The sequence below is a fragment of the Dermacentor silvarum genome, chromosome 4, assembly GCF_013339745.2.
Source record: "Dermacentor silvarum isolate Dsil-2018 chromosome 4, BIME_Dsil_1.4, whole genome shotgun sequence".
Classification (NCBI taxonomy): Eukaryota; Metazoa; Arthropoda; class Arachnida; order Ixodida; family Ixodidae; genus Dermacentor; species Dermacentor silvarum.
Genome location: NC_051157.2, coordinates 134204263 through 134230404, shown reverse-complemented (window position 1 = coordinate 134230404; position 26142 = coordinate 134204263). Strand labels below are relative to the sequence as shown.

At 44.2% G+C, this 26142-nt stretch overlaps 1 protein-coding gene across 1 annotated transcript in view; it reads right to left on the bottom strand.

Annotated features, from left to right (window-relative positions):
• Positions 1-26142, bottom strand: part of LOC119448915 (MAM and LDL-receptor class A domain-containing protein 1-like) — a 465143-nt gene that overhangs the window by 354531 nt on the left and 84470 nt on the right. Inside the window, exons 5-10 of the mRNA XM_049666559.1 lie at positions 25222-25359; positions 19040-19201; positions 14792-14892; positions 5751-5847; positions 3930-4085; positions 1284-1429 (exon numbers count right to left, since the gene is read on the bottom strand). Of these exons, the coding sequence (XP_049522516.1) occupies positions 1284-1429; positions 3930-4085; positions 5751-5847; positions 14792-14892; positions 19040-19201; positions 25222-25359 (800 nt within the window). The remainder of the gene's footprint in view (positions 1-1283; positions 1430-3929; positions 4086-5750; positions 5848-14791; positions 14893-19039; positions 19202-25221; positions 25360-26142) is intronic.

The following is a 26142-nucleotide window of genomic DNA, read 5'->3' as shown; positions in this document are numbered from 1 at the left end:
GCGTTGCGATGTTTACCATCGTTACATGGTGTTTGGTATCAGCGTTCTGTGGTGGTTTATATGGTGTCTGCGGAAAGCACAGTTTGATAATAACTTTTGTAGCACAAAATAAAAATTAGCTTTATTTTGCGATAAGTTGAACTCCAGTGACTGGAATATGCACAATGATGGACTTTCGGTGCTATTGCGTCGGTTCTGGCGAATAGTTCTGGGCTTAGTAGCGGTATATGATATACTAATCTATATTTCATCTGAGACGTTAATCCGTATCATCATTGGTGTAACTTCGGTTTCTTTCTCGTTACACTATTATCACTGCCCTATATGGTAGCTTTTTAAAGACGATATTCTTTCTTGGGGAACTTAAACGCTGAAAATTTGGTCTGTCTGTCTGTCTGTCTGTTTGTCTGTCTGTCACCCGATTCAGCCACCCGGCCAAAGTTGGACCACTTGCTTACCGCCCACACTACTTAAACTGGTACGGCTGTTCATACGTGTGAACGTTATCGATCACAAAGTAAATATTACGGATATCTAAGGCGCAACATCACTAGGTAAGTATTAGGAGGTGTGTTCTTTTAATAGAAAATACATAGATACGTAACTCTAAAGACCCTAGTTTGTTAAGCTGCGCTGAAAATGCCATGCTATGCGCGCCGACGAACGACGTTCCCCGACTGCGCGCCGACGAGCGCCCTCTGCCATGGAGGAAGGAAACCCTCTGCACAAGCTCGTTTCCCGATGTATTGCCAGATGGCGTCGATGTCTCACGCAGCGCCTCCTCAATTTTATCAATGCCAGCCAGATGCGGCCGATTCAACATAAAGGAAGCGCTGTCTGAGGCAGGGCAAAACATAAATGGCCGCTTGATTAAATAATGCGGTAAAATGAAATCTGTTCAAACAAACCTTCATGCCAGGACGGAAATGGTACGAGAACAGCATCACGGGTGGCCGCGGATCAGACCAGCACTCATGTAGTACGGCCGGCAGAAGACTATCGTCTTTCGACGACATTTGCAGCGAAGCACGCAGATACGCGGCAATTTTTTTATGATTGTTAACGTAAGAAACTTGTGTGGAATTGAAACAAATGTGCATTATATGCAGATCATTGGTATAAAAGGAAATTGCGTCATTACTTATTCAGAATAATGATGACTGCCAATCATCGACTGTATCGCGCAATGTATTTCAATTGAGCTGGTGTGAGTGAACAAGCCCTTCGTTTCCGTTTTGATGCTGGATACGCAAAATCTTATATCACTGCTACAGCACCCTCACCTCCAGACTTGTCTCCTTGTCTCCGTTGATATCGTACCAAAACTCGACGCATTGCGTCATCGAGCCGAATGTGAAAAGGTCCTCACCAATAAGATCTGCTTGGTCACCTGTGTTCCTCTCGAAGTTGCTGAGGAACAGATATGACCCTAAAAAGAAAACGAACGACTTCATTTCAACTATATCGCCATAGTAGAAAGTGCATCACGCTCTGTCGACACTGCGAAAATGAAACTAGGCGTCCGATACATGGAACAAGGTGTTGCAGTCTAACTACACTGCTAGGCTATCTCGGCGATTAGATGGCATGGAATGCGCATTCATAGCAAATGATTGATGTTATTAGAATTCAGAATACGTACTCATTGGCGCAAGACGGTGCGTGAGTGCGCATCGACGCATTAATTCTAAGAAATGAAAATGCGACTCTTTCACCCCCTTCAAAGACAGCGAGAAACTCTACTCTGACGACTGATGCGTTCAAGAGTGATGGTACCACAATTGATGCTGCAAAAACAACTGCGTGGTTGATTAGGATGAGGCAATTTGAGGTAGTGTAATACAGCGGCTGTGCTGCTTGTTGTCGTGCCTGGTATGTTTACTATCGGCTGGCATGGTTACTATACACGAACTAATAATGTTCTACCCATGACTTGTTATTAGTATTCGCAAGAATGGGAGAAATTACTCTCCATTGCTGCCAACGGCAAGGATTTGTTCTATAGTGATTGGGGTAGTCCGGCCAACCCGCCGTGGTTGCTTAGTAGTTGTGTTGTTAGGCTGCTAAGCACGAGGTCGCGGCATGAAATCCCGGCCACGGCAGCCGCATTTAGACGGGGGTGAAATGCAGAAAACACCCGTTTACTTAGATTCAGGCACACGGTAATGAACCCCAGGTGGTTGAAATTAATCCGGAGTCCCCCACTACGGCGTGCCTCATAGTCAGATGGTGGTTTTGGCTCGTAAAACCCCATATTGTTTAAAGTGCTGACAATTTATTTGTAACGTTGGTATAATTACATATATGACAATTAAGTTCTGTAATTTCAAGATAGTAATATTTTCTACTTGAGCATTGCCTCTACAAAAGACACTTGTGTTACAGCAATCAACATGAGGAACTACAAATTGAAAAATTTTATGCTACACATTTCGGAGCTGCGGGTCTCAAAGGGCAACAACTTGAAAACGCCTCTACGACTCAGAAATCAATGAACCACATGGCCGTTTACGCATTTATGCCTAGATTTTCTCGTCCATCAAGAGTGCCAGCGCTTCATGTACGATGGAAACATATGAAGTTAGTCCCGTTTGGATCCCCTTCGATGGAGTCGGGTCACGGTTATGTACAATATCTGAGCCTTTCGGGAAGGACTTGTTTGTTTCTAATTATTGCAAATTTGCTGGAAATGATAGGTAAAGCTTGGTCGAGAATTCATTAAGCTGTTAAATGGCCATGAATTGCAAAAAAATAGGCTCGACATGCTAGTTACAGAGAGTCACTGCCAGACTGCTTTGAAGTCGATCCCATGATGCCTACAAAGGCGAAAGCAAAGCTCAGACGTCGAGAAGCACCAATACCCCGACTCAATTTGTTGCTTGCAATTTGACAAACTGCTAGTTCAATTGTCCATAACTGTTTCTAAATAATATAAGCATCAACATGCACCCAGAATAAAGAAATTGTATTCGCGTAGCCAAATGCCACGCATACTTCAGTACATTTCTTTATTTGGGCAACAAAGTTTTACCTAAACGTGTTTCAAAAGATTGAACATTGCGAGCATCTGAATATTGTCAAATATTCGCAGAAGTTATTTCATACAAGTGATACTGCATAATCCGGGAACTTCTCTTTTTTTCTCTTAGGACAGCACTTCTATGTACCACACAGACTTTTTGTTTTTTCAAGATTACAGCCTGCACGACAATGTCACACTGTCTAACCAAAGTGAACGTATGAACCAACTGAGGTTAAAAGTGTAGCTCCCAGTGCGGTGGCGAAGCTGTGTCGCACTCGTAAATGGAAGCGTATTCATAGCGTGAATATGTGTTCTCTCCTGGCATAGGTTTTCTTTTCTCTGCGTCTGGGGTTCCACTTGCCGGTTTCCCGCACGCACTGATATATCCTAGTGCTGGCATCAGTGCGGTAATTTCGATCTTTAGAGTCTTAGATGCGGCAGTGACGGCCTCGATGCAACATGCAGTCATAAAGCGGGAAATAAGCAACATGGCCAGAATTATTGTGTATGTAGAAACCATTAGATTACTGAGGTTCTTGGCTATTGCTAACTTTTTTGCAGTTAATTATGACATTACACGTAGAATACGAGTATATATATGCCAGGAATGCCTTGAGCTGCGTTCTGCTTTATCTTTATACGCAAACATTTTTTCTACTTGTAATTCAGTAGACGAGAGGGCAAATGCGATTCCACACTAACGCACATACATGCAGAGCCTTTCCCTTTTCGTCAATGTAGGAACCCTAGTTTCTTCCTGATACTTACAATAAGAAATGATTCCCTCGTCTTACGAATTTTCTCTTGCAAATAATCAGGCAAGTATATCACTGCGCTAAGAATATTAATGCACCCTGCAGCTCGTTTGTTTACCCTTTCGGGGCAACACCTAGGCAATAGTGATTACCAGTTCTGTTTCCATAGGTGTGGTCGTGGCTTGGCCTGAGGAGCGTAGTTTTCAGATTTTCTCCCCCTAGCATCCAGGCGAGATCGTTGTTCGACGTGTTGTTGTTTTTCCATGCGCACCAGCCATCCTCGAAGTCGCACTTCCTGTCTTTTGGCGCTGCCAAATGGAAGTAAAACATCAACGGGGGTCAGAGCGAATTATACGCACTTTACAGGACAGTGGCCATAGCGTTTCGAAAGGTACATGATTTTGCGGCTGCAGCACGCGCGCGTGCAGAAATAAAGCATACGCGGACTTGCATGCGAATTCCGAGAAATGTCTTTGTGGAGAGTTTTCGCGCGCTTTATTCCTAGGGCCAAGTTTGTAGTTCTTCGCATGTTTTTGAGCGTGTTGGTAATAAAGCGACAGTTATTGAAGTTAACGCACGTTTTCTTTTATAGTCGCAACCACTGCCTACATTTCAAATGCCCGTGTATAGCACTGTGACCAGACAGATATTCAAAGAGAAACAATAGAGTTCACCGCGTTCTTTAAAAGCCACAGAAAATCGCACACTGAGACCGCTTCTTGACCTGGTAACAATTCCGGGTGTAGTTAGTTTCCATAAACAGTGGCAGCTCATTCAAGATGCACATTAAATGACACGAAGACTCCCACATCGCTAACGCATTTGTTGAAGCCAATAATATTTTCAGAAGAAGAAAGTGAACATGCAAAGTCGTAAGCGGCGATGAGAGTAAGGATCATGCACAACTTGTGATAAAGAATGAAAACAATTGCGCCGGCAACTGCATATCTCCACGTGGTTGATTTCATATTGGGAGGCTGAGTTTTCTTTTGTGGTGCAATGGCAGTCGCAAGTGGTATAAAGGTTATAAACAGAGAATAGGATACCTCACAAAGGCTGGTCAGTCTGAGGCACCTTATTCCATCTTCATAACCTTTATACACCAGTGTGCTAATCCACATGTCAGCCCGCTTCTTGATTTTGGATGGTAATCGCAAGTACCCCAACTAAAGCAGCCTGTGAAATTACAAGCATTGCGACACAAAGCAAGCATCGGTTCAACAAAAGCGTATCAGAATGCAAGCCTTCGAAAAATACCAGAGAGCAAATCAAGCCATTGTACAGATCGGGCCATTGTACAGATACATTGAGCAGGCAGAGAGGAGCGCCAAACGCGATTGCCAGGCCAAGCTGTAGTAGTAAATTACGGTAACCCAGTTGCAGAAAGGCCGCTTTTAGTGTCACAGGGAGCGTCATCATGACAGGAAGCATGATCATGCAAAAGAAATGAAAGGTTAGGGTCGACGCCATATTAAAGTTCTCACAGCTGCCACTAGTCACGTCATTGATTTCGAAAGTGTTTGCTCGAATCTGGCCAAGCGTCTGGTTAAAAAAGGACCGGATATTGCATTTTTGACGATTCCTGCTCCAGAACAAACGATAAACGAGGCCATAGTTTTATATTCACGACGGCGCACTAAAGTGTCGCCGCAGGCGTTGCCGGGAGAAGTTCAGACGCGTAAGTTTGATCTCCATTTTCCCACTAGTAATCAACGGCTTCACGCTTAATAAACGAAACCTATGTTTTGAGTGAACACTATACCAATACTAAAAATTTGTGATGTTACCACTTAGTTTACCTTGAAATGTGCGGCTAAAATCACTATGGTGCAGCGTGACTACAAATGGCACACATTGCCACCTGCGCCTAAGAATAATGCGACTATTGTTAACAGTCGGCACGCAAACATAACTGCGGTGTCCGGATAAACGTCAACTATGGTGTACTTTAGGGCCTATCATTTGGACCTTACCTCTTGTTCCCGCGCAGTCGTCAAGCTCGATGGCATCTATTGCGCAGGCAGGCTTTCGGACGAACTCGTTTGGCAACAGGATGCATGTGAATGTTATCTGCGAGCGATATTTTTACAATGGTATTTATAGAATACGTAACATTATTTCAAGCTTGATTTATCATAGACACAAGCAGACTCTTTAAATTAGGTGCCGTTTTGCACAGAAATACAGACCCTGCCAATGTCTGAACGACTTGTTAACAAAGCGTTCGTTTAAGCGCTTTCACTCTAATTAGGTCTACGGGAGACACAAAGGCATCAAAGCCTTTTTACAGGGTTTCTCTTAAAGACTACGCATCTTCTTCTTCTTTCTGGGGTTTTACGTGCCAAAACCAGTTCTGATTATGAGGCACGCCGTAGTGGAGGGCTCTGGATTAATTTCAGCCACCTGGGGTTCTTTAACGTGCACTACAACGCAAGCACACGGGCGGTTTCGCATTTCGCCTCCATTGAAATGCGACCGCCGGGGCCGGGATTCGATCCCGCGACCTCGTGATCAGAAGCGTAACGCCTTAGCTGACTGAGCCACCCCGGCGGGTAAAACGCAATAAAATTAATTAGTAATTGCATTTATTACTGAAACCTATTTACACGCCAACTTAACAATTTGTGTAAAAAGTCTATTAATCGCGTGCTCAATAATAATTCTGAGAAGTTTCTTTAAAGTGGAAGAACATATCAGCACACGAAATTTTTAAAGCACTGCGCAGGCATCGGAGTGCAGCCGTCGCCACCGAATACTAACAACAAAAAATCGTCAGCCGATGTATGCCAATCCGAATAACTCATATACATATGGTGATGCATAAGTGCATTATCACAGCCTACGGAAGTCTAAAGGCTTTGCTTTGCAACTTTCTCGAAATCTAACCTAAGGCTTTGAAAATATTTCATTCCATCTGGTGAAATTCTATCGCTATACCCGAACCTTTTAAAATGCTTCACTGTATCCCAGTTCAGCGCATGTTCCCACATGCTGGTCGGCTCCGCCGATACCAGCGTCTGGCTGCGCGTTCCGACGCCCTTCTAGGGCTGCGTTCCTGGCTGCTAGTAATAGCTCATTGACTGCTAGTGATAGCTCGTTGATGACTGTTCTCTGACATTTCGTACCGACTATGCCGCCAGAAGCTATAGTGTCGATTTTCACCAGTTTTCATCCTCACCTCAAGAAAATAGCATGTGGAACTCTCTTTAACGGCTTTATTGTAATATGAAGTGCGAAACGAGATATATCGGGGCAACACGTGACGCGTGACAATCAGTTGCTCAAGTCTACCGGCCGTGTACGAGTACAGACCGCTCTATTGACAAATTAAATGTTGTGTTTGTTAGAAATAAAATGTGTTTGACCGCGAAGACAGTCGAATCCTGTGTCTCAGCGATACACACGGCTAGGAATTGTTTGCTGCAGTGGCACAAGGGCAACGACGTCATTTGTCAGAGCTTCCGCTGTGACGCAATACTCATGGCATGGTAAAGCTGCGAAGTGACATCGCCACTTTATGGATAGCGAGTCAGGCGTTTATTTACTCGGCCAGAATCCGGCGCTCTCTCTAATTGGGCTGTGACTTGCTTCAGTGGAAATTGCTGTTTTGGTGCCAGATCGACGATTTGTCACACTATAGAGAAATCTTATCGAAAGTATTTAAAAGTTTGTGTGCGCAAACTTTACTGTTGCGCATCTGCAACGTGAACCAGGAACAAACAGGAAAATATTGAACAAGCAGGAGAAGCCCACGATTTATATAACACATTTTGCTACCACTGAACGAAAACCGCAAAGCAGAGCACCCAACTCCTCTCGGAGGCGTGTATTCATGCCTTGGTACATATTTGCACGTGAGTCGTGCGCATGTCGAAACTCATGCAGGGGAGGCATGCGAGTGCACAAGGCGTCCGCGGGGCTGCACTTTACCGTCCACATAAACGTAGCAAAGGCACTACGTAGTTCAAAAGCTTGCTATGCAGTTCTTGCCCTGTAGTGTTATCTGTATATAAACTATCGTTAACCTGTGTATGCAAACGTTATGTGCCGGAAATAGAGTATAACATGCGCGGAAATATATGTCTGTGCCCGTAAAAAGTGGCTTTAAATATCTATAGACATCCTTCATAAAGTTTACAAAGTTGATATTCTGCGTTTCTCTGGTGCGCAGGCAGCGCTGTACAATTGCATCAACGTATGTGGAATCGATTTCAATGCGACAGAACCAAACCAATGGAAACGTGTCTTATAGTGCTCCAATGTTGTTTGGAGGACCTGACGTTTTATCTCGGTATAATCGCGGTGAATCTGCTAAAGACTGGGTGATAATGAAAAAGAATTCGCCATCGCATATTGTGGCACTGAGATTGAGACACAAGCGCCATTTACGTTAAACTCACCTAGGTTTCTGATGAAAGAAAGACCACAGTAAAATTTTTTTTCGACCCCAACAACACTCTATCAAAAATTCTAATACAATTTTGTGTTAATATAGTGCAGTTTTGTATCATTTGTATAACTTTTGTGTTATACCAATAGAAATGTATTGTGGTGATTTACATATATATATATATATATATATATATATATATAAGACTAATAAGGCCCTGAGTATTAGAATTATTAGTCTTACACAAACAGTGTTGCCTGTCCACTAGTTGCTCTATTAAAGACTAATCGGTTCTGTTAGTCTTATACTGATTGTTGCCGGTCTGTTAGGCAGCATGTATTGCTGGATTCCACTGGTCCTTTTTGCTGCTTGTTTATTGTGGGAGTGAAGGTTGATGAAATGCTAGACTAGGGAACCACTTGTTTCCATGAAGAGGTGTTTCTGATCAATCGCTGAATGATTAGGAATACTGCTGTAGAAATGCGCCGCACACTGCGTTCGCACGTTTGCATTAGTTTAAGCGCACTAAGGAAGTGAAACTGGCCCCTATCTCTCAGCAACATACACGAAAGCGACGCGCGCATACATGGTCTTGTCAGTTTTGCTTCACTGCTGGGGACGTTGCCTAGCCAGGTATGTGTTCAGCCTTGTCGCGGTAAGTCGTTGAGGAAATAGCTAGTGTTTTCAGCACATTGACTATAGTCTCCCATGAAAAAAAAAAGAACTAGCCGTATTCTGCAAGGCAGAGCCGCGGTGCCCGGTGATGTTGCCCGGTGAGCTTACGAATGATGGCACAACAGCGACCATATTTATTTGCCGTTGAAATTAGTCCTGCATCTTCTTCTGAAGTGTGCATGAAGTAATGTTAAATATATAACCTAAATTTATAACTTGTTGCCGCATATAAAAGGCCGTAATATTTATTGACATCAAAGAGGAGTATCTTAGAGAAGGGAACACAGCGGACGGGAAGAACATAAAACTGCGACCGTAGACAACCGTAGTTGAGCACAGCATGTGTGCATTGGCGGCTGTCATGTCAAGGCGAGGCGTTCGTGAACGAACGATGAGAGAATAAAGTATGTGTATTAAAAGAACCCATGGTGTTAGCACCTTCGCAATTTTAATCGTGCAGTAGTATATTTGTATAGTTTCATCTGTGGATGGTGTTGCGACTTCAAAATAACGCCAGGCAACTGCTTTTACCCCTGCGCATCGCGGCTTTGTGGATCTATCAGCGTGCATCCATGTGCGGTGCATTACCCGGTGCCGATTCTACCATTTGGAGGCAAATAATTCTAGTTATTAGTGCTTATGATACAGTATATATTTGCTTAATTTTTTTATCCCGACGGTGAACGTACTTCAGTACAATCAGGCCGATTGCTGTGCGCATTGAAGCAGTGACATCCCTCTTTCCGACAATGCCGTGCAAGATTTCTTCCTAGAGTTGTTCATTATCTGCCTACAGTTTAGATGCAACACAGAGCACATCTTCGGTTGATTTTGTGTTTTCTATTTGTTACGTTGTGTCAGGTGGTGTCCTTTTTCATTATGGTAAACATTTTGAGCTAGCATATCACACTTTGCTCTAAAGTTAGTTTGGTAATTGCGGAGCCACGTTATTTCAGCTCAGATGCAAATATTGCCAGTTTAAACCTTTAGTGGTAGAACTAAGACTCCTGTTTTTAGACGTTTCTATATGTGTGTATTTTTGTACCCACAATTTTTAACCACTTGCTCAAATAGGAGCAAGTGGTTAAAAATCCTCTGGTCGAAGTGGACTAAAAGCTCCGAAAATCGACATTGCTGACCGACGAAGATCTTAAAAAGGAACGCGTAAAAATGCATGCTGTGCTAATAAATGCTTCTAACAATTTTTGCGATTCTACCTGCTTTTTGTTCGGTACCTGGTGCATTGCAACATTTAATTGCACCCCAATACACTGATAGACCTATTAGACTACCACAATACCAGACCTACTAGACTAAAACACTAATAGGCCTATTAGATTAATAAAGCAATGCATCAATAAATCTAATAGACTAATGCACAAAAAGACCTAATAGACTATTAGAGCCAATAACCTAATAGGTCATTAGTTTTTGTATTAGAACTTTTGCAAGGGCATCATCTTTCCTAACCTGAAACATAATTCTACATAGATTCCCACCACTGTAATGCCGCCGGTATGAGTTGGGGAGATTTCAAAAATATTTTTGCTCGTGCAACATGACGCAGGCAAGGATGAGACACATAAGCAATATAAATAGTGTACACCGTGCTGTCGACGGACGGATCTCACGTATAATGTTCTTGATTGCGCGAATTATACTTTTACGCAGAGAGGAACGTGTACAAAATATTTTTTGTGTTTTAAAGCACACAGTACATTTTTAATAGCAAAGATAACGCAAGTATCAACCACGCCGTCGAATATTCAGTGTGTTAATTATCAACATAACTAAGCGTTTGACATAAACAGCGTGTTGGCGACTGGCCCTGCTGAAATGTTTTTGAACGATTTGGCCATATGATGTCAAACTCTTATGATTTTAAAATGTAACCTTACGCTTAAATGTAGCCGTACCACTGAAGCAGGTTTGACTTCGTAAAGCTGCACCATTAGACGGATTGAGTAGCATTTATGCTACTGAATCCGTCTTGACAAAATAGACCGATTGACAGGGACAATGAGGCAGAGCAATACACAAAAACAATCAGAGTTCTTCCACTACTGTGAAGATGGAAGCCAGCGAAGCTGTGACTATGGTGGGTCTGCTGTAGTGAATGTTGCTATAGTGAATTTACATATTATCATTATTTACTATATTTATCGTCTTCGGCATGTTCGTCAAAGAGCAAGGACAACGGCGTCTTGTTTTCGCCCGGCGCGATGGCCAAGTAGTTCGTGTTCTGCGCCAATTCCGCCCCATTGTCATCGACTATCGTATGAGCCACAGCATTCATAGGCGCGGTAAACTACACGGCATCATCAGTATCTTGACGTCAGGATCCTGGAATATGTGGTTAAACGAGCGTCCGTCACATTGCGAGTCCAAAGAGCAACTGCTGGTAACAGCGCTGGCGCGATCTCTACGTCACGAGACAAAGGGGCACAACAATTGGTGGGACGTGCGGCAGCCGAGCTTCACGACACTTGTAAAAGAGGCATCGGCGGTGGCGAGGGGGATAACAATGAGTCATCCGTCATCCGTTTCGACCCCTGTGCCAAGGCACAACTGGCGGGAAATCGCCACGTACATGGAGCCAAAACGAGCGCTCATGATCGTTTTTTTCTACACGCGTGCATGATCTTGGGGAACCTAGCCCTTAACAGCTTGGCTGTAAAAATTCAATCTCACAAATTAATTTTCCTTTTGCTATCTTAATTAGCAGAAAGAAATTCGTGAAGGAGTAGTTACGAACGGCTTCTACCAGAGCGTGACAATAAGTGGCTGCAGAAGAAACATGTGCCCAATATAGAAGTTTACATGATCAACATTTGTCGCATTCTCTCAACAAAAACTGTGAGTGTACAGCTGAACTAAGCCAAATAACGTCGCAGGTATATAAACTCGAAAATTTGATTCGAAATTCTTGCAACTGCGCCTTCATTGCAGAAGCATTACACTGGTATAGTCCTGAAGTATCATTGAGTATTATTGAGAATTAATATAGCTATTTTTAATTATAAACAAAGTTTATGTTAACTTAGTCGCAATTCAATAGATTACAGTATAACACGCCTAGTAGGTTATTTTTCGGATTACACGAAAAACTATATAAATAATTAGTAGCAGCCTGGGAGTGTGTTACACATACTTAATACTAAGTTCATGTCGTGGAAAAGTTAAAGAAGTTAATCAAATATTAGAGAATTCGCGGAAGTTGAAGAAATGTTTATTATGCAATTTAATAATTGCTTTCATGCAGTTCATTCAAAGATACCACACTTTTTTCTGATAACGCTTATCGATTCTGTAGTTCCCCTAGAGCACTGCAGAAGGCTCAGACTTACGCAATAATCATGGGCCAGGCTGGGGCCGGATAAGCAAGTGTTGGTGTGAGCTCGGGCTGTGTTCCGGTTGGGATCGGGTGCCAGTCGGGCCCGACATGATCCCGGATATGCTATTTGTAGCTTTGCGAAATTCGATTGTAATTATTGTCAGACTTACACAATTTCCACAGATTAGTGTACATTAGAGGCGCCCCTAAGTCTATGGCGAAACGGCACCAGTGGTCACCCCTGCCAACCTTTCTCCATATCCGCGACACCGCGGAACTTAGGTCAACGTAGTTACCAGGTTGTAAAGACCTAGGCTCCATAGAGTTGAGCTTCGGGCTCAGTTGAGAGACGGCCAGCCCGAAGCATCAATGACGCGTGGGGACATAAGTGACTGCTCGCTCTGCAGGACAACACGAGGAAACGCATTAGCTGGGTGGAGATTGCCGGCGAAGGACGAATTTCTAGAGTGGTAACGCGTCACGAAGTTGGACCAAAATGACGAGTTAGATTCATTGTGGTGACACGGGCACCATACAGAACACACAGGACACGGGGACGGTCAGCGGCGCTAAATTGATCTTTGCAAGGCACAACCGAGTTAGATGGTTGCAATGCGTTACCGTTGGAGTAGGGACACTTGCTGGAATGCTGGGAATATTACACAAAAACATTTGCTAGAGGGTCTTTAGTTGCACAACGTAGTCGTAAAGAATCCATCAGAAAACAGACTAAGAAAATTTAAATCCAGCTAGTTACATCTTGCGAGAGCGAAGACAACATTTTGTTTATGAACAAAACCATATAAACTATTTGCAGCAGTGAATAACGTGCCACCTTGCTATCGCTTACCTGTGGTCGTTTGAATGTAAGAACAAAATTTAAAAGAAAATAAAGCTATTGGCATTGTAATAAATCATTAACGTAGCATCGTGTAAACTGTGTGATTATACATCCAGAACCTATGTTGCGTGCTAAGTGATAGAGCAATTCCAATACTAGTTTCCATTTATTTCTTTATTATTTGTGCAAGCGAGCTAACTAATGGGCCGTAGTTTATCGCATAACTATCCAGCGTAATTGAATTAAGACTTTCACGCTTTCTTACATAAATGCTTCAAATCAACGCATATGCTGCAAAATCTTACCACCCTGGGAAACGGGATGTAGAAATGAAAACAAAACGCAAATAAATTATTTCAATTAACTTTTTTACGAAGTTTTGACTGGTGAAATATCATGGCTGTCGTGTTCATTGCCTTGTATCTATTTTTCTCGCACTACGTGATTTTGCTGGGAATTAGCGTGAAGGAAGCAGTCTCACTGAAGCGTGAATGAGCAGCGTGAATGAAGCAGAACTTCACGAAATAAAAAAAAAGCTGCGTTGTCTACGCTGTGCATGCACTGTGCTTAACACCACGCATGGTAAAAAAATTAAACAGAACCAAAATTCATTCGTATTACGAGACACGGATATCTAAATTGCTGACTGAAACATGTATACAATAAATAAATTCCAATAAAGCAAAAATGATCCCTTGATTTATGTCATAACTAGTTCGCATATTAGCTTTACCCTTCTGTGTTAGTTGTTTATAATAAATGAAGCCTGAAGATCTTACAGCAATGTACCAAAGAATTCAGAGAGTCAATCGATTCAGAAAGTCAATCGTAAAGGTACTGAAAGTTGGGCGAGTTGGTAGCTATTCATCTGAAACTGCAGCGCGCACAGCGCGTGTTACCTTTGCCTTGTGTCCTCGTTTCTTGTGTGCGTGCTGCAGTTTCAAGATGAGAGTCAATAGACCAACGCATTTTGATTCGCACAATTTTTATGCAATCTAAAATCAGCATTACAAGACAATGGTTTCCCGAAATACAAGATAAAAATTAATTGGATAGTGGTCTGTGTAAGAGGTAGTCACATATGGCAAATGAAGTACGTGCGCTCACAGCGTCCATTTACGCATTTGCGTTATGACCAGATATGTATTTGTGTATTTCCTTTACCTGTTCTTTCGTGAGCAACAGTCACTGTGGAAGGCTTGAGAGAGTCAAATCGGTCTTTAGCACACAATCTCTCTACGGTTGGTATTTTCCAAATAACTTATGAATTTTGCCATACTTCGTTTAGACCCAACGGCTAACGCGCCAAACCTGAAAGAGCTTGATCAGGCCTGGCCGGAACCAGCAGGTCAGGTTTCAAATCAACGGGCAGGGCTCGGGCTGTCCAGCGCATGGCACTTTCGGGCTACACGGGTGGGTCGGGACTAAAAGATCCCGTGCAATCCTTTAAGCCTATTTATTTAACTCACATATTCTGGTGGCACCTTAGCGGACTGCTCTTATGGAGGGAATAAATGAATATTTTTTTCCTTTTGACTGCGGCCCCAGGATGCGAAGGTATGCCCTATCTACTTGGCGGGTTGTTGCTAAATTGGCGAAATTTAGCGTAGTGACAACGTGGGATGAATACATGTACACAAAAGATGTTACAGTTGTTTACTGAATTGGGTCACTAAAAGGCTGCAACGCAACAAACTACGAGCCAAAAACAATATTGTTAAGCGGCATTGTCAAAGGAGAAAACTTCTCCGTCCGTCTTTCAGAGGGCACTCACTTTAAAATCTAGTGTATGCTTGAAAGCCACGTCCACTGCCGTCCAGGCGTCTCGGATTATTCCTTCCTTTGATCGCTCCCAAATAGGCTGGTTCGCTGTTCCTGAAAAATACAAAATATGACTATAGCTGAAGTGAAAGAAAAGTTAAAATGACGTTTCCCTTCGTGAACATGGGTGAACAGCAAGCGTATCGGTGCTATAGTGCATACGAAACTATCGGCCCTCAGTGCGCCCGAGGCCTAGACTGTCCGCATCGCAGATTACTTTCAAGATAGGGTTCGCACGGGCGCGCCATACGCAACAGCCGCCGGAATAAACGCCCCTCCCCCCACCCCACTCCCGCTAGGAAGACGGCGCGCTTCCTTCCCGCTTTCCTCCCTGGCACGCGCAAGATAGAGCCGCCATCGTCGGCTCACCGTCGCATAATTTCCCTCGCACATATAGCATACGGCGTGCGGGGACGATGTTATCACCAGACGAACCCGTTATGTCCATTCTGTACACAGCACCGGCAGCGACTGCCAGGGAAGCTCAACCCAGCGCGCCTCCGCCTACCCTCCTCCTCCGCGACGCTTCGCCTCTTTTCTCCTTCCCCGCTTCGTTCAACGCCACCTAGACTTTGCTCTAGGTACGTTGCTTTGAAGGCGAACTCACCGCGCTCTGTCGTACTTTCCCCGGCGCGCGATTCTCTTCTCCACCTCCAGGAGCTCTCCTCCTCCGGCGCTCGCTTCCTTCGCGGCTTCAAAGTTCCCAACGCTGACTTCAATGGCGGGCCATTTACTCTTGCGCATAAAAAAATGACCCCATATAAAGCGCTTTTTCTTAGGTTTGGTCTGAAGCTAAACCTCAAGAAACGCATCCAGAATGGTTTAAGAGACGCATTCAGACTGGGCACGTATTCGGCGACGATCGCTTTAGGCGATTGCAGCGCTTCGGCCGTCAAGCGAGCGCTGATTGCCTGGTTGAGCAAAATCTCATGAGCTGATTGGCTGATTGAGCACTACGTCACACGAAGGCGATAGTATTGCTGAAGTGATCGTCGCAGAATACATCCCCTGGTGAACCTGAAGCTCTATTTTATACTGATCTTGCACTATGTAAGCAATGTACCGATTTGCGCATTTGACGATTTGTCAAATATTATCAAATAATTTCTTCTTCGGTGCTCTGTAAAAGTCAACATGCGCTTATTTTATATTTTGATGCAAAAATGAGGTCTCGTTGTTGGCGCCACCAAATATTGTTTGGAGTTACATTTTGCCACGCTGCAAAATCTTGGAGTAATTGAAGTGTGCTATTCCCACTGACAGCACCTACTCTCTTCTACACGGACTGAATTATTAAGAGAAAGTTCGCTACTATTACGTTTCAAAAATCATGTTTCAAAAGTAATCGTAAGTTTTACATATTATTGCGATAGCAATTATATGGACACTCCAAAGCAGATTTCTGCCGTCGATGTCACCGTCGTCGTCACCGTTGCCGTCGCCATCGCCGTCGCCGTGAGGTTTCGTATGACGTCAAAGGCGATGAAATCGTCGCCGCGCGCCGAACGCTGTATGTGCGAGTGAAAGGGAGCGAGGGACGCGCGCTTTCACGGGGAGTGAACGCACGGCGGAGAACAAACCCGCGTTCTGCGCCGTGCTCCCTTAAGGGCTGCAGAATTAAGCGTCTCTTTCCTCCTTTACAATCACCATATATGTAGAGCAAACGTGACTTCTTCAGACACACGAAAGGCCGGGGGGGGGGGGGGAGGGAGGGTAAGGGAGGCGACGTTTAGCTGCGGCACAAAATGCCTATTTATATAAAAACGTTGTGAGGCGAGAAGGTGGTAAAGACTTCCTACGTTGCTCGACGAGTGTCCCGTTCTGATTTCGTCGAAAACCTCCGAGCCGCCCCCAGAGGCTCCGGCAACAGTCACCAACGCCGCGCGCGTTTTGTGCGAACGCGGGCAAAACGCCGACGGTGTCGACAACAGTTCTGTGTGTTGCCGGTGCAGCTGCATGTCCAAGTTTGTACAGCTGATAAAACTACTATCCTTACTCTATATAGCTCTCTACTAATTTGCTATCGCAATCGGTGCTTCGCCTTTTGGGTGAAACTGCGACAAATTTTTCTTTATAACTCTGTGAAATCTTTACCGATATAGGTCACTAAAGGAACCTGAAACATTCCGCAAAATCAGTCTAAAGTTATCCTTGAAGTGTAAATGGACGGAATTTTTTCAGAGTCACAATTAATCTGAACTTGTAGTAATGCATGACAGCGAGCTTTGCAAAATGAAGCTTTCTTTGAAGAGACAAAATTATTTGCTCTTTAGCAATATATACTGAGATTTATTTCAGAAACGCTGAAATGGTGTATTGCTAACTCAAAATAAAGTTCAAGTGGTGTATTGCTAAATTAGGATGGAAAGTAAAAGTGAAAATGTTTGAAGGTTCCTTGAACAAACCCAATTCTCACTATGCCTGCAAGGTGGGGCAAAATGATACACAGGGAAAAACGCATCATTCTGGGCTGATGCCTTCCTACCTTCTAACTGCGCCATCCAAGTAGCGTAATATTCCGTGTAGAGGTGCCCCCACATATATGGTTTGCTTCACTAGACAGCTGGCGTGATCGGACGATGGACATTAGGGAAAGAAATGCGAACTTCACAATCTACACTCACCCACTATTGTTGCTCGATGCGCCTTCGTTTTCTCTGTGCTAAAGTTATTCGAATAATACTCAAAGACAAAGACAAAACGTGCCAGGGATTTTTTCGTGAACCCTAATATTATATTTAAGTAGATCAATATTTGTGGCTGTTCTGTATTATTGCAGTCTTCTTGTATATAACGGTACGGTCGTACGAGAAAAAAAAAACATCATGCGCTGCTTTCGCCGAAAATGGCACGTAACGAGCACATTAAGCTTTATATCAGCGGAACCACCTTACTCGATCTGCGATAGAACTATTTCATACCCCATGAGCCGACTGAAAGTGAAAAAAAAAACCTGTTACATTTCTCTAGTGCCAAGAAAAAAATAAAAAATTGAGCAAGTAATGCGAAAGTGAGCACAATTCTCATATCATCTCTCTACAAGGTCTCTTCGCTGGCAAAGGCTGCCAGAAGTAGAAAAAGAAAAAGGCTAAGAGAAACCAAGGCAAAAGCACCCATTCAGTGCAAATGCATGCGAAGGAAAAGCGTTCTGCCAGCTACACGGCTTGCACGAAATGGCACTGGCAGTGCACGGTAAGCAAGTTGTCTGAAATTCTGTATGAATTCGGTGCACGATCTGCACGGAACGGGGCCATGAAGCCTGCGTAGGGACCCACGTAGACGGCTACAAGTGCCTGTTTTGCAAGCAATTATTCACGTAATTTTCCTCTCATTTTGTTCCCTCTAACTGCCTCACTTTGCCCCAGAGTAGGGGAAGAACGACCAATCTCTGACTTTTCTAAAGGAATAATTATTTAATACTTCTGCTAATTGCACAGGTTTAAAAGAATACAAAGGCACAGGGAACAATATGATTGCATTCTTTTCGCAATTATCTATAAAAACAATATATCAGCTTCAATTTGTAATTTTTCTCCTCCATTTTGCCCCACCTTACAATATAAGTTAGGGTTCCCACTCCGCGATCCAATTTATTTTACAGCTACTCAACCATACTGTAGCAAATAGCGAAGTAAAATAGTTAAGTAGCCCGTAGAACAAATTGGGACCCAAATAAAGAAGTTGTCAAAAGCAAAGTTTATTTATTTCGTAATGCCTAAATAAACGTAAATTCAATGTACAAGAAATTTGACATATTACTCGTCCTGCTTTAACATTAACTCCATTGTAGAATCAGCAGTTTTGTCGATAGAATAGTTATGCGTTTACACATTTTTGCTACGGTGAAAAGTTTCCTTACTTGAATGAAAATTACTGCTCGTAATCTTTCACTGGCATCCTATTTTCGTCTGCACGCTGGGTGACAATGTATTAAAAAAACAGGTTTAGGAACTAGATTTAGCAAATATGAAATAGCGTATAATTTATTAAATCATTTTATAAGGCCCGTGTAAATTGTGCCCTCAAAAACCGAAATCCAATGGGATGGCAGACCTGTGCACTACGGCAGAATCACAACGAAAACACAAAGAAAGCGAAGCAACCAAATTCATTGAGCTCTCCTGCTTCCCCGCGCGATTCCGAAATCAAAAGTAGGACATCGGTTTTATAAGGATTTAAAACAAAACAAACAGCTGTGTACCTGGGGAAGAAATGGTAGTTAATAACTTTCCTGTTGTTTGTTCACTCCCTGATACGTAATAATGAAAGCGAAGGCACTGCACATCCGGTCGGCCAGGCAGTGTTGGCGACGTCAAAGATTCTTGTAAAGGCCTGCCGTCTGCTTCCAAGTAGGCCATGCCACCTGCCGGAAAGGATATATAGTTAGTTGTGGAATGAAATAATGCCTTCAATAAAAATTCAATGTATTCCGATGTATTCCGCGAAAATATAAAACGCAGTCCATCACATTCCATAGACATTCTATCGCATAAGCATTTGGGTATTGCGGACCAGTGCAGGGGCTTACGTATAAGTGAACTTGCTGGTCAGCGACTAAAGTTCTAAGGTACGCCTAGCCTCAAATGCTCCCAGGATCTACGAAAAAGCTCAAGCACTTCGCGGACAATTTAAAATTAGTAGTCAGTATTTTATTGTATAAATATTGGTGAAGTTAAAATGGCATTGCAAGACATGTCATGGAAAAAAACTGGCAGGAGAAGATAGAATAACAGTCAATTTATTCAAAAATGCAATGGCAGGGTATTAGGTTTGCCAAGCTTGCGGCCTTTTTACCGAATGCCCCACGGCTTCCTAAGTAGGGAGACGTTAAAGAATCGAATAATTATTGGTTCATTAGCTAGATTTCAGTATTGTATAAGATATTCAGCAAAGTAATTCTAATAAGATCAGGAAAACACTTCAGTCAAGCGAGACCAGGCTTGCTGTAGAAAGGGAAATTGTAAAATGTGTAATATCCATCTGATGAATTAGGTAACTGATATATCGACGGAGTGCAACCAACTCATTCATTGATTATGAAAAGGCCCTTGATTCAATGTACCAGTAGTCCTGAAAACATTGAGTAATCAAGGAGTACAGGAAGCATGCATGAACGTCTTCGCAAGTATCTGCAATGACTCCCCAGTCACTTTAATTCTACACAAGAAAAGTGGAAAAATTCCTATCAAGAAAGCGGTCAGGCAAGGAGCACAATCTCTGCAATGCTATTCCCTGTGTGCTTCAAGCTAGTAAACTGGGAAGTATTAGGAGTGACGACCAACGATGAATATCTCGACAACCTTCTCTTTGTATAGATGACATTGCGATGTTCTGCTACGGTGCGGATGAGTTCCAACAAATGATTGAGGTCTTGACTGAGAAACTGTAACAATATTTTACAGACTACAAGGGTAAAGTTCGATAGCCGGGGAAGGGAACAAGAATTCATAATCACCAGTCAGCCTCTAGAATCCGTGCCTGCCTGAGTACGCGTATCTAGGCCAATTACTCCCATGAGACCCTGATCATAAGAAAGAAATTTACGTAAAAAATGGGTTGCAGCGCATACGGCAGGCATTACCAAATCATCACCTGGATCGTACCACCTTCATTGAAAAGAAAAGTATACAATCATTGTATTCTACTGGTGATAACATAAGGGGGCAAAAACTTGGAGGTCAACAGAGAAGCTCACGAACAAGTTTATGATCGCGCACGTCAGGCGTAACGTTAAGAGAAAGGAAGAGACAAGTATTGATTAGAGAGCAAACGGGGCTAGAAATAAATGCAGAAAAATATGCAGCTGTGCCATGTAATGCGTAAGGCAGTTAAGCGGTTGGCCATTAGAATTACAGATGAGGTACCAGGAGAACGGAAGCGCAGTCGAGGACGGCACAAACTTAGGTAGGGTGGTGAAATTGGAAAGTTTGCTTGCGCAACTTAGAATCACCTAGCGCATGACAGGAGTAATCGGACATTTCTGGGAGAGGCCTTCGTCCGGCAGTGGACATAAAGACAGGCTGATGATCTTGACGACGATGACTTCATTGTCAGACCGATGCAGTGCACATCTAGGTTTATAGCAGGCCTGATGCTTAGACTGAGTAGTATCTAAGCTTATTTGCCATATTGCACTGTAGACTGTTTTTTGAAAAAAAAGAAACTGAAATCGCCAAGCCATTTCATTGATATATGTTTGCTGTTTTAACTTTTTGTTTAGTTTTGCTGACTTTTTTTGTTGGTGACTTTTTCTATCCTCTTATATAGTTCACTGCGTGTAGTCATAAGGTTTACTCCCCTCATGAGCGGAACTTTCAGGGTGTTCCAAAGAGTCAAATGCTGCAATATGGTTCTGATAGATCGTACATGTATGCCAACTGCTCTACGAAGAAAACTTAAGAAGCGACAAGACACCCAATGCTAAGCAATTCATTGAACCATCCATTCTACCACTATATACAGCCTACTTCCGACTGACATAACCGGTGCCTCGACCTGCTGCATCTTTTTTCATAAATTAGGACTATTTGGCTCCTGCCAATGAGATCTGCCTGCCAACGCACATGAATAGTGAAGCTATACAGAAATGGTAAAGGAGGATAGTAAAGAAACGAACAATCTTCACTGCGCCTATAGTATTCATGACATTTTTTTTTCATCCTATAAGGTTCAATTTCCCAGCCCTTCCCCTGTCGAGAAAATGCAAGTAAGCGAAGCTTGTCATGTGTGTATCTGACCTTCCTGGTGATTTTCTTTCTTTCTCTCTCTCTTCCTTTCTTTCTTGCTTTCTCTCTCTCTCTTTCTCTCTTTCTTTCTTTTTTTGTCCCTGGTTTGTGCCATTGGTCTTGGACCCTTTCTGCACTACCACCAGGATCGGCCCACTTTTCAGCGTGACACCACCACCACCGCCGAACTTGGGAGCCCATAAAGCTCCGCTTAAAAAAGTATACCGCCGCATATACAAAAAAAAGTCATTCTATTATTCCCATAGCAATCATATGGATACTTGTGTGAGGTTTCAAATATATTTAGCTAAATGTATGCTATATTCCATGCTGCATAGATGGGTTATATTGCTGCACTATTCTATAACTTCGCTCTCACACTACGGCTCTAATAGCACGCGCGCCGAACGACCACCGCAAGTTCGAGCACCACGAGCCGCCTAGCATATACAGGGTGCCGCTTCCCCACGTGTCCTAGCTAGGGAAGGTGAGCACTCGCATGCAGCATGTGAGAACCTAGGCGAAGCTCTCCGGAAAGAACAAAGAACATTTATTAGGGTTGGTTTCGACGCAAACACAATGGTTATCAAGCACGACTGAATCTGAATCTAATTTTTATTATTGATAGGCGGCCTCGGCGCACCGTGACCGAGGCCGCCTATCATTCGGCCAGCGCCTGCCATCGAGCACCCCACAGCAGAAAAGAAAAAAAATGTCGCAGTTTCGCCCGAAAGACGAAGCATCCATTGCGATAGCAAACTGGTAGAGAGCTATTCGGAGTAGGGATAGTAGAGTAGTTTTATCGGCCGCATAAAGTTGTACACATTCGCTTTCTAACTGAATTGACAAGCGTGGTGTCATCGCGCACAAGCAAACATGAATAGATCACACTGAATGACTGCAGACAACGACTGTCAAAACGCTGGCAGCAAGCGCAGCCGCTGCAGCCAGCGGGCGAAGAAGCGTGCGGTCTATCGCTTCAACGTTAACAGCATTTACAAAGCGTCAGAGCCGTGTGGAGATAAGAGATGGTGCGGGCGACGGCCACCACAGCCAGTGCAAGCGTATTTGTTGGCAGAGTAGAAGCTGCTCCCCCCCCCCCTCCCTCCCGCGCTGCCTCCCCGCTTTTTTTTTATTGCGATAGCAATTATATGGACACTTCTACCGGATTTCTGCCGTCGCCGTCGCCGTCGCCGTCGCCATGAGGTTCCCTATAGATAAAATCTTCGCCGCGCGCCGTATGCCCGAGCGGAAGCGTGCGGGGACGCGCGCTATCACGGAGAGCGAACGCACTCAATCACCCACGCGCAAGCAAGGAAGCGGGAAGCCAGCGCCGGAGGGAGCGCGGGGGGGGGGGGGGGGGCGCACTTCTACGCTGCCAACAACCGCGCTCGTCGCTCGTCCGCACCGTCTCTTATCTCCACACGGCTCTGACCTTTATGCGCCGTGCATTCGCCGCTCAGTTTCCGTTGAAGCGATAGACCGCACGTACCTTCGCCCGCTGCTGCGGCCTATATATGCGCTTGCTGCCAGCGTTTTGACAGTCGTTGTCTGCAGTCATTCAGTGTGATCTATTCATGTTTGTTTGTGCGCGCTCACACCACGCTTGTTCAATCGGTTAGTAATAGTCGGGCCGCATTTTCCAACGCACGCTACACATGCAATGCTGCCCGGGTCGGCAGTGCACCGCTACAGGTGTGTCCCTTCGCACGCGCTACCCACGGGAAGCGCTTCTCATCAACACCACCGTTTCACACGCGCCTCCTCGTGGTCATCGAGTCTCTCTTCATGTCGGTCTACTTACGCCGCAGCACACCTGCTTAATTAATCAGCTCATGTTTACTATAATTCATATTGCTACCAAAGCCGCTCACCTTACTTCGTATGACATTGCTGTGTTGCTATCGCATTCATTGCTTCGCCCTTAAGGCGAAACTGTGAGATTTTTTTATTGCGATAGCAATTCTATGGACACTTTCACCGGATTTCTGCCGTCGGCGTTGCCGTCGCCGTGAGGTTCCGTATAGATAAAATCTTCGCCGCGCGCCGTATGCCCGAGCGGAAGCGTGCGGGAACGCACGCTGTTACGGAGAGCGAACGCACTCAATCTTCCACGCGCAAGCAAGGAAGCGGGAAGCGAGCGCCGGAGGGAGCGGGGGGGGGGGGGCGCATTTCTACTCTGCCAACAACCGCGCTCGTCGCTCGCTCGCACGGTCTCTTATCTCCACACGGCTCTGACCTTTATGCGCTGTGCATTCGCCACTCAGTTTCCGTTGAAACGATAGACCGCACGTACCTTCGCCGGCTGCGGCGTATATGCGCTTGCTGCCAGCGTTTTGACAGTCGTTGTCTGCAGTCATTCAGTGTGATCTATTCATGTTTGTTTGTGCGCGCTCACACCACAGTTAGTAATAGTCGGGCCACATTTTCCAACGCACGCTACACATGCAATGCTGCCCGGATCGGCAGTGCAGCGCTACAGGTGTGTCCCTTCGCACGCGCTGCCCACGGGCAGCGCTTCTCATCAACACCACCGTTTTACACGCGCCTTCTCGTGGTCATCGAGTCTCTCTTCATGTCGGTCTACTTACGCCGCAGCACACCTGCTTACTTAATCAGCTCATGTTTACTACAATTCATATTGCTACCAAAGCTGCTCACCTTACTTCGTATGACATTGCTGTGTTGCTATCGCATTCATTGCTTCGCCCTTAGGGCGAAACTGTGAGATTTTTTTTGCTTTCGCGTGGGAGACTGCGTTGCCAGTTCCCCTTGTGCTGGGTTGCAAGATATGCATTTGGTGCCATAGCACAGCGTCTACCCGCCTCCCTCCCCTCCCCCCCCCCCCGGCCTTTCGCGCGACAATCGCGTTTGCTTTCCGCCGTGCGTTTGCTTTCCGCCGTGACGCAAAGCATATAGTGACTTCCATGACAGACACAAGAGCGAACGTTGCTCAAAGCTGCTGGCACCCCATTGCGAGAATTGCTTCGTTATGTTTCTATTTGGTACACAATTTAGTACGCGCATCCTCACTACTGAATCAAACCAAGACTGGGGCTGCAGAAATATGTTTTTTTTTATTAGGGAACAGAATATAACGAACGGTCTACAGATAATTTATCCGACACTTCGCGTGGACTGAAAAATGGCATCCCTTTATTGAGGCGTCGCACAATGCATTCCGAGCTAACACTATAGTGTTGGATATTCAACCTGATGCGAATATTCAGAGCAAACAAATATCCGATTCTGCTGCAAAACGTATTTATATTCAACAAGAGTCGTAGATCAGGTATATTCTGTTGGCGTTTCAAATCTCTAATGTATGCTCATCCACATATCGAGGGGTAAAACGCCGCTTCGCCTAGCTTCAGGGCAGGGGGTACATCGATATAGGATGTACCACTGCGGTGATACGATATGAGAATTTTTACTATTTGCAAAACGCGCCTTTCGTCTATGCAGTATACCGATGGTGGCTCAACGTACACAACATTGGGCTCTTGTATCCTATGTATAGTTCAAACGTACAGACGCCTTCACATGTGTGCCTTTTAATTTTCTGAAGTACCTTAGCGATACGTACTTCTCGAAGTTTATAAAAATAAGAGCGTTAATAGAAAATAATAAGTGTTTCTGGTGCTCACAAGCGACTTACCGAGCATTCCGCCGGTTGAGTAGTCTCTGAAAGGCAGTTCGCCTGGACGTAGGCTGTGCTTCCACGTTCTGTTTTTACCTCCAAAGTTGTACCCACAAGTCTCGCCCCAGTCGAAGTCACAGGAACCGTCTTTAGGCTCTGAAGTTTATGATTAAAGAGCATCAAAATTACTGTCAGGACCAACATAAGAAAAAATGCGCTCCACATTTTTTACATGGCTAACCTGAATGACATAAGAAGCCCACAAACAATAACACCAAGGACAACATAGGGAAATTACTTGTACTTAATAATTGAATTAAAGAAATGATAATTTAATGAAAATGAAAATGGATGAAAAAACAACTGTCCGCAGGTGGGGAACGAACCCACGTCTTCGCATTACGCGTGCGATGCTCTCACCATTGAGCTACCGCGGAACCGTTTTCCCATCCACTTTCTGGGGTATTTATGTTTTACAACTAGAACTAACCCTGGGAGTGTTAGCCAGCGCAACCACTCGCACGCGTAATGCGAAGACGTGGGCTCGTTCCCCACCTGCGGACAGTTGTTTTTTCATCCATTCTACAGTGGTTCTTCCAAAATCTATGTGTTGGGACTGCGTCGCCTCTTACAGCTGGTCTAGTCAATAATGTAACTGGTTAAGTGTAATTAGCAAAAGTAATTGAACTATAGAAAGCGTTACGGAGTAAAAGAATTAAATATTTTACATAGCTGCTCAAAAAGTAATGACTAGAAGTATTGTTACATGTAATTTGCTACGTACAAGTCTCGCAAGAACTTACAGGCATACAGCAAAGAGGTTCGCGCAAGCCTTCACAAAACACCCGATGAATTATTCAACTAAATCTTCATTGAATAAATTGCAGAACCGCCTCATATATTACTGCGAACGGAGAAGAGTGGAGAGACATAGGAGGT